Genomic DNA, 9,513 nt, shown 5'->3' with positions numbered 1-9,513 from the left:
TGGTTCCTGAAGCCTCACTTAGCAGACTTCGGCCTGCTCCTCACTGTCTGGAGCCGTGGTCATCTGACTACTAACGGCCAATCACAGACTGAGGAAAGTGTGCTCCCCGTTTTTGGGGGGTTTTTTTCTTTTCTTTTTTTTTTTTTTTATAATGAACAGATTTATTTCTTCCAAGTCTAGAGGCTGAGAAGTTCAAGGTTGACGGGCCCATCTGATGAAGGTTTTCTTGCAGAATCATCTCAGTGGAAAGTAGGCAACCTAGAGGCTCACTAGAGAGAGAAAGTGAAGTACGGCATTCATCACCCTTCCAAGTCCCACCCCTCAGCCCTGCGGCATGGGGTAGTAAGTTTCTAGCACATAGCATTGGTGGACATAATCAAACCGTAGTAGGGATTTTGTAGTATTTATCATTATTATAATATTTGTAATTTACTTAAGAGAAACAAAACAGGCTTAGCGCGAGCTTTCTCTCCCTTGGTACTATTAACTATTTTGAGTCAGAAAATTCTTAACTATGGGGGCCACAGTGTGCGCCGCCGTAGGGCGCAGAACACAACCCTCCTTTCATCATGAATGCCAGCAGAACCTGCTCCTGCTGTGCCAAAGCCAATAGCTCTTCTCCAGGGATGGAGAGAAATCACAGCCAGTTAGAAACTGACTTAACTAATGATGATTAGCCCTAACCCAGTGCACTGAAGAATGCTTAGCTGCTACATAAACAAATCAGGGTTGTGATTTCAACAAAGGGGCTGGATAAGAGATGTATTAGGGCCCACATCTTCTAATCCTGGGATCTATGAATGAGCAAAACCCGTATTTAATTTCACCTCAGATGAGCAAATGAATGCATATAACACATAACGTTTCACTTGCCGAGAGGAGTGTAGCTCCGTAGGAAAGAAGGGTCCTACCTAGTCCCACCAGGCCCCTGCAAGGCCCTCTGGCACTCTCATCCTGCCTTCATAGCCTAGAGACTCTGCTAGCATCCTGGGTAACCTGGCTGCTCATCTAGCACCCCAGGGAGGGTATGTTTGGTCCAGGCTTGCTCCTCCTTCCTGATGGCTCAAGGTGGGCCTGGGGCTTGGGCACCCCACGAGTTAACAGGTACCTACTCTCCTTAGCCTTTAGAAGGGGCTTTTAGAAAATCTAACAGAGCCTCAGCCTCCATGGAGGGAGTGGGACAGCAAGGAGGAAAGTTAAGGGACTTAGAAACAGAGCTCATGGTTCTGCTTTCAAAATGGAACCAATATGGTTAGAATGGATGGAGATAGCATCTCTGAGCAGCAAACCCTAAAGGAGATCGTGAACCTCTGTTTTTCCTTCACCTGTCCACCCAGCCCAGCCTGCCCACGGACAGTGGGATTCTGTCCCATGTGAGCCAATTGGGGTCATCCCTAGAAACTGTATAGATTAAAACTAATTTGTAATCAGAACAAAAAGGAACCCCTGGCTCTGGTGATGAAGCTGAGAAGTTGTGGACCTGGTGGTGGGCAGTGGTGTTGGTTTTCTCCATGGAACAGTGAGGAAAGATGGAACAGGAAGAATCGATGGCTGAAGGGAATTAAAGGATGTGTTCTCAATGGGAGGAAGATGATCCCACACCTAGCACCTCCCTCCAAGGCTCAAGGACTTTTGTGGAAGAGATTGGCAGAAAGAATGTAAGAGCCAGAGGAAGGGATGGAGTGAACTCCGACCACTATGCCAGCAAGCTATAGTCACCCCTCCTTCCCAGGCTCATCCAGGAGTGGATCGGGGAGTCGGTTGCTCCTCCCACCCAATCAATCAACCTTAGCTACATGTGGGGGAGGGGCTAAGGGTATATAAGCTGAGAGTGCCATGAGGCACCTCTCTTGCCATTTTGTGCGGCTCTCAGGAAGTCACAGGATCTATATTTGAGTGTGGACTTTCCAGCACAGCCGTAAATGGGGGGGTGCACCCTCTTCTGTAAATAAACCACCACCCTATGCTCTGTTAGCAAGCCCAGTAAACTCATTAGGATTTTCCAAAAGCTAAATAAATAAATAAAAATAAAAGATGTGCCTTAAAGGCCCAGGAGTGGCCCTCAAAGCTGAGTAATTTGTCAGAAGTGAGAGTTTCCTTCATTAGAGCAGTGAAGTTGTTTGAAGTTGTTTGACAAGGGTATGCCAAGTCCACCTTCTCACCAGTCTAAGCCATTGCCACCTTGGCCCCTGATCAACCTTGCTGCTCTAAGCACTGGGACCACAAATGGGCAGCTGGTCCTCAGGCAGCTGCACAGAGAAATGGAGGTTTGTACCCTGCTAGTTAGGATGCTAGTGGCCCAACTGCATCATATATTATACACCTTACTTGAAATCCTTCTGTATATTGACATTAACATTGCTTGGTTTCCCTCTGTTGCCCATGAAAAGAACAAACACACAGATATCTGTAAATATATCATTTATGTGTTATAATTGCATCTCACAATTAGATGGGACATTGTGAAAGAATTTAGTTTGGCTTCTGAGTGCAACGGGCTGTATTTCTCTGAAAAGATGAGACCAGTCAGATGACCATCCTAAAAATGAATGCCTGTACAGATGGAGATGCCCAGAATCCCCAGGAGCCCAGCCTTGGCACAGGCTCCAGTGGCCACCTTACCTGGAAATAGAAGAAATTCAAAGAAATGGCATTAAAAATGTGTTGCAATTGCAGCAAACCAACGTTGTCAAAAGTGTCTTGGTTGAAGGGTTGTACTTCTAATATTACATTACCCAAGATTTTAGTTATATTTGTATTGCAAAGAATAATAAATAATATGTTGACTTTACAATTCCTGGAAGTTCTGACCTGTTCAGTGTTGGTGGGTGCTGTGAGGCTCTGTGCTGATGGAGTCCCTTGCATTTATCTAAATACTTAAGAGTACTTACTTTTTTCTGGTAAGTGCAGTGGATGTTAATACTTTTCTTTTTGTTTATCTCCCACCACACTGAGGAATTTCTTTTGTTAAGTTCATTATCCATTAGCTCCAGCTACTCTACCACAGCCAATATAAAGTCCAGCTGGCTTCATTCCCTGCCTGTCAGTGCACCCTGCCTTCTCTTTCTGAACCAATTCTGTGCTAGGTCCTGGAAGCATTTCTTAGTGATTTCTTCTTACCATCTTAAGATGCTATTTTAAAATATTTTATTTATTAATTTTTATTTTATTTTATGTGCATACGTGTATTGCCTGCATGTAGATATGTGCACCGTGTCGTGAAATGCCCGTGGAGGACAGAAGAGGCTGTTGGATACCCTGGAACTGGAGTTACAGACAGTTGTTAGCTACCATGTGGGTGCTGGGATTCGAACCCAGATCTTCTGCAAGAACAGCCAGTGTTCTTAACCGCTGAGCCATCTCTCCAGCCCCATGAGAAGATGCTATTTTAAAAGATGTGCTGACACCTTTTATTTATTTACTTATTTTTTTGAGACAGCTGTAGCTCCAGCTGGCCTGGGACTCACTATGTAGACCAGGCTGGCCTTGGACTCAGAAATCCGCCTACCTCTGCCTCCCAGGTGCTGGAATGCTCTGAAAGACTTGCCTATCTGAAGTACTTATGCATGGAAAAAAAAGAGAACACCATCATTTTCTTAGATGCCCAGGAGCCCCTCCCAACCCCATCCTCCGTTTTCACTCATGCACTTCTCCACTACACTGAGCCCCATGGAGGCAGAGCTTTGTTCATTTCTGTACTCCTAAAATCTAGCACAATCTCTGTATGTAGTAGGTGTTTAGTTTCTCAACTAAACTGACCAAGTCGTGTTTTCATTTATGCATGTTTCGTCAGCACCTGATGACTGCCTGGCATGAGAAGCTTCCAGAATATGCTTGGCTTCACTGGTACTCACTTGACTTCTTGACCACCTCCCCCTCATACAGGGGCACGTGCTTGCACAGATTTTTAATGGGTGACCCAAACAGAAACCAGTCGGCCTTCATGATCAGTGACTGCAGAGGGTTGTATCTGACCCAGGTGTATTCGCTGGAGTCCATGGTGGTCATAGTCTAGTTGACAGAACAAAGGAGGACAAGGTGGGATTGAAGCAAAGCCCACAGGCCTTATTCTAAATTGCAAATGGCTTTTTCTTTCCAATGATTTAATGGAAGGCAGGCAGGGTTTTCTATTTATCCTCTCTGACCACTCTACTTGCAGAAAAATCTCATTATTTACAACTGTATTTTGCTACAATGAAACCCACAAAAAGTAAATCTGCTGAAAGAGGCACAGATGGAAGCTATGAAGGGGGAAAAACCATGTCTAGCCTCAGTCCAGTGTGTGAGGATTCTTACTCTGTAGTATTACTTTCCTGCATCTTTGTGTTATTGAATACTATAAATTTACTAATTTTTCAACTAAACACTGTATCTTAGATCTCAGCTCTCTAAAGAAAGGTTCACCAGCCCTCTCTCCAGAGACAGTGGAATTCTAAGTTTATGTATTCAGAGTGGTATGATGAAAATTGAACTGAGATAAATTTTTGTCCCCCCACAAAAAATTATGTGAAGACATTTTGATAAGTTGAGCATCATTTCTACAGAGAGGTATTTTATGGTTCTTCCTTACTCTCATTCCTCTGTAGGCACCAGTAGGAGCGTAGGAGCAGTTTTCAGGCCCCAATTACCTGCTTCTCATATATGAGCCGCTGGAGCTTGTCCAGATCAGGGATGGCACTGTGGTCCATCTTAAGGATGTAACAGGCTCTTCGGGAGAGCAGCCGGGATGCAATGTAGCCCTGAGGGATTAAGAGAAGTTACTGACTACCTGATTTTCCAGGGTTCTGACTTGGTGAGACTGACACTGAGCCTTGGAGGAAAGGACTGAACACCCACTGGGCGAATGCCATCATTTGTCAACCTGCAATAACTCTGCCCACTCATCTTTGACGTAGAGTTTTTGTTTCTCCACTTGTCATTTGTATCCTTCGAAGCTGTGAACGTTTGTAGCTGTTCTTCAGGCTCTAGAATCAAAGTCTGCAACATGGAGTTTAAAGATTGAGAAGAAGCAGCTCTCTCTCTGCCTCTGCATTGACTTTATTCAGCCGGTTCCTCAATTCTAACTACAATATTAGAACTGTAACTACATAGTAACTACATATGTGGTTATTTAAATTTAAATTCAAGTCAGATGAAATTTTAAGTGTGTTTCGCCACACATTTGAGTGCTCAGTAACACAGATGGCTAAGGCTCTCCTTTTGGAAAATGCAGATTCAGAACATTTTCACCTGGCATGAAGTTCTCTTGGACTGTCCTGCTCTAGAACTCTCCTAGAGTTCTCCTAGGAGATGCCTCTGCTTGCCTGTATCTGCCATCCCCCATACATAGGCTTTACCTCTTCTTCCTCCTCTTCTCCCTTCTCCATCCTTTCTTTACCTCATACTCCATTCTGCTGGAGGGGTAGACTACATCTGAAGAGGCCAGGTGTGTAGAGATTTTGACATCAAAAAGGATCAAAGGCCATCAAATTTTGACCTTGAATGGAAATTTTCTTCACAAGTTTCACAGCTGTATTTAATAGAAACCCTTTTAGCTCCTATTTTTCAATTCTTCCAAATTCTTAGTTCCCAAAATTTAATAGGCCGAGACACCAAGGCCAGTGGTAGAGGAAGGGGCTTAAGGCAAATCCTCACCACTTCAGTTTGTTTCTTTGTTGAGACACTCTGGAATTTACATGAAATCTGCTTAAGAACAATTTTAATAGTACTGCCTGTTAAAGACTTCAAGGACTCTATCATTTAAAAAGTGCCATGGGAGCCGGGCATGGTAGCACATGTCTTTAATCCCAGCACTAGGGAGGCAGAGGCAGGTGAGTCTCTGTGAGTTCAAGGCCAGCCTGGTCTACATAGCAAATTCCAGGACAGCTGGGGCTACAGGGAGACCCTGTCTCAAAAAAGACCCCCCCCAAAAAAAAGTGCCATGGAATTCCCAACACCATAAGGGAGAGCACATGGTAGGAGGTTTCTAGAAGAAAAAGAAAAGATAATCAACTTTAAACATCTATTGTGATAGCTATGCTGCATAGCTATAGATACAGCATCCCTTAATTAGCCCCGTTGGAGAAACAAACTAGTAAATTAATCCAAGTAAGAAATGGGGTGGAGGACACAGTAAGCTTCCAGAGAAGTTCTGAGATGTATTGTTAATACGGCAACCAACATTTGGAAGTCTTTCTTACAAAAGGGATGATGTTGTTGGTCCTACATACATAACGTAAATGTGTGTTGCTCTGGATTTCTGTTAATTTGCAATTATTCTTTTTCTTCATAGTGGTTTTTGTCAGAAGCTATCACTTATTCATTTAACAATATCTTCTAGAATCTCAATGCTGAGGTCTACTTTGATCATTCTTCCAATTACTGTCTGAGCTTGTCGTGGGGCAACATCATCACTGCCAAACAAAATGTATATTTCTTCTTAGAAATGGCTTTATTTGTTTGCCTGATTATTTAAAAGAAAGGAAGAAGCGAGGAAAAATATAAGGAATTACAAAGATAGATTTTAGAATTTCAAAATATAGTAAATGACTTTCTTCCTGCTCTTTAGAAAATCAACCTTAATATATTTTTTGATTTATTTATTCTTTATTTTATGTGGATGAGTGTTATGTCTGCATGTGTATAAGTGCACCCATGTTATGCAGTGCCTGGGGAGGGTGATGGATTCCCCTGGAACTGGAGTTACAGACGGTTGTTAACCACCATGTGGGTGCTGGGAATTGAACCCGGCTCTTCTGCAAGAACAACCAGTGTTCGTAACTGATGAGCCAGCTCTCCAGCCCCTAGAAAACCAATCTCAAGGAACATAAAGTGCCTTTGCTGCTTACATGCTTATAGTCAAAAATCGTGGTGGAAGAGCACGACCCAGCATGGATGTTAACGGTGGCGATGTTTTTCTCGTTGTCAATGCTCACTGTCTCCTGAACACTGCCGCCACTGTTGTTTGAGCCGAAGATGTTAAAAACCTAGAATTGACAAAAGACACAGAAAGGTCTCTGGACAACAAATGCATTTGACAGTTCTTTCACCAAAATAAAGCCTTCTGGTTGCAACAAAGAGAATCCATGCTGAGACAGAACTCAAGGCTACTCTTCCTTGTTTGTTACATGAGAGAAGCTGGGGCACTGCACGAAGAATGCAAGTCTCCACAGTTTAGTGCAGAGGGTTCTTTGTGACGCTAGTGCAGGCAGAAAGAAATAACCACCCTATCGTTTCCATGACTGGATATCGCTGGGATTCCATCCCGAAGAAGGCATATGGACTCAACAGTCTTTCAGATGGGCTTTTATCCTTTCTTTTCTCTCCCCAGATCTCTAAGAAGCCAGCTCACCTCATCTCCATGAGATTGTGTCACAAGGATAGAAAGAACCACCAGAAATGCCACCTGGAAAACAGATCAGTCATATCAACTCCCTATGGGATAATCACTCATTGAAGGGGGTCAACAGGGGGCACTAGACACCTAGGGATGCTAGTTAACCATTATGGGTGGCAGAAATCTTCCAGTTCCCAACTCTTCAACATTATCACCTTCTAGATGGGGGGAGAACCCTGAGTAGGTGAACAGAGATGAAGGACTCATTTACTGTGGGAAAAACGTGGTAAGAGTCACACTGGGTTTGGATTAGTGGATAACTTAGGTCCTCTGGTAAAGAGAGAATACTTTAATTCCTTGAGGCTGAGGGAGTAGAACATTTAAAATGGATTCGTAACACAGACAGGCCTTTTTTGTTTGTTTGTTTTTGTTTTTTAAGAACTATGGAAGGAGGATGCTAGGAGCACTGTTAACCACTAACCTTTGAGGCTGACCTCAAGGAAGGTTCTGTTTGTCACCACAGCCCCATTTCAGTGGTGCCGTAGGGACAGCAGAGCCAGCAGTCCAGGAGCCCACACAGGGCAGCTCTGATGCTGTACTGCAGTTATTTAAGAGTCTTGCCTAACATTTTCTCCAGCAGTTTTCTTCCCTCTTTTTATCATCATAGTGAACTGTTCTATCATGTCAGGTTACTGATGGGAGGGAGCTCTGTGGGAAGGGCAGATGCTTCCAAGCACTGTCGTCAGTAAGACTTTTCTACTCAGAGTAGAGACCCCAACAATGACCTATGTGCAGACAGCAGACACCCCTCTACCCACTTACACAAAGCATTGTTTCCACCTAGGCCAGTTTGGAAACCTCAGATGCTCCTGCATATTCTATTTAATGGGTCTAGAATGGAAGTTTGGAGGACAAAGTAATCAACTAACCATCTTAGTGGGTGCCCAGAGACAACTCAAATTCCTTCCACCCCACACCATAGGGGTTATAAATTTGTACATTAGGGTCAAATCTCCTCCTGGAGAGACAGGAGGTCCCAGGAGAGAGAACTCTGCAGTGCAGTCTTGTAACCTTGGGGGCGACACTCAGCATGCTGCTTTCTCCCTTAGCAGCTGAATAAAAGCAAGAGGCAGAGACTGAGGGAGGACTTCCATTCTTTATGTGAGTACACAGGGTGAAACCATGGAAGTTGGGAATCTGGTGGGGGCAGGGATAGGGTGGTCACTGAAGGAACAGCTTGCCTCAAGAAAGAATTTAGACATGAGGACACTTTAATTGTTTAAAGTTCACCTAGATGCTCCCCTGTGCAGGGCCCAAGATAGAGAAACCACATCCTAAAGCCCACATTTACAGATTTGGGGAAATCACAGTCTCCTTGGTCCCCTCAGCAGTCCATGAGGGCAACAGTGCCTAGCTCACATGATTGGCACAACAAGCCGACAACCATCCATCCCTGAGAACAGCTTAGGGCTCAGAAAGGACTTGTTATGGGCATTATTAGTTTTTAAATTAAATTCTTTTTTAGGTGGCAAATGCAATTGTTCTAAAATGCCCACGTCCCAGAAAAAGCCATGAGAAGGAAATATTATTAAACATCCTCAAAATTAAATCTCTACATATGTCTATTTTTTTCTTTGTACATTTTAGTAATCTTAATAACAGATAATGGATACAACGCTCAACTTAGTAGTCAGCACTAAGTATTCCCACCAAAGATACTGCTAAGTCAATCACAGAAACAGGAAGTACGCAGTGTCTCCCTAAGGCCCCTAAAATCCAGGACATGGTGGATGGGAGGAGCTGCAAGAGTGTCAAGAGCGTAAAGGAGTACTCACGAGGGTCCTCATTTTGCCTGGAGAAAAGGTGCTGGGGTGAGTGCAGCTGCTTGCTGCAGTGTCCAGCCTTTATACTGGCTTTAGGATGTGGAAATCTCTTTCCCAAATGATCACATCGGAAGAGATCATGTCCATATCTCTGGCACACCCCAACAAACCCCCTTATCAGGACTGAGACCTAACCACATCTCTGGTATCAGGGAAATTTGTTAGTCAATTGTGAAAACTCCCCACTTGGTCACTCTGCAAATACTCCTTGCTTATCTGTCCAAGGAGCCCTTGAGATTGCACTTCCTGCCCTTTAATGATATTGCAAGGTGCTAGTTTTTCACACATAGACACAGACACATCCCTAGCACCTCC

At 43.9% G+C, this 9,513-nt stretch overlaps 1 protein-coding gene across 1 annotated transcript; it reads right to left on the bottom strand.

Annotated features, from left to right (window-relative positions):
* Positions 1 to 2,539: 2,539 nt before the first annotated feature.
* Positions 2,540 to 9,162, bottom strand: Gkn2 (gastrokine 2). The gene is made up of 6 exons (XM_008848069.1): positions 9,151 to 9,162; positions 7,331 to 7,384; positions 6,828 to 6,965; positions 4,629 to 4,739; positions 3,855 to 4,011; positions 2,540 to 2,622 (listed from the first exon to the last, which is right to left on the bottom strand). The coding sequence occupies exons 1-6, from the start codon at positions 9,160 to 9,162 to the stop codon at positions 2,540 to 2,542; spliced, it is 555 nt and encodes a 184-aa protein (XP_008846291.1).
* Positions 9,163 to 9,513: the final 351 nt, after the last annotated feature.

This window comes from Nannospalax galili, unplaced genomic scaffold, assembly GCF_000622305.1.
Source record: "Nannospalax galili isolate Female #2095 unplaced genomic scaffold, S.galili_v1.0 scaffold204, whole genome shotgun sequence".
Taxonomy (NCBI): domain Eukaryota; kingdom Metazoa; phylum Chordata; class Mammalia; order Rodentia; family Spalacidae; genus Nannospalax; species Nannospalax galili.
Note: the sequence above shows the minus strand (reverse complement) of the source record. Positions and strands in the feature narration are given on the sequence as shown.

Bases quoted from the DNA above. Each gene is read 5' to 3' on its own strand.
- Gkn2 (XM_008848069.1), bottom strand. The intron at 6,966-7,330 runs GTGAGCTGGCTT...TGTCAATTCTAG, and splicing joins CACAATCTCATGGAGATGAG to GTTTTTAACATCTTCGGCTC. The intron at 4,740-6,827 runs GTAAGCAGCAAA...TTAATCCCTCAG, and splicing joins CGATTTTTGACTATAAGCAT to GGCTACATTGCATCCCGGCT.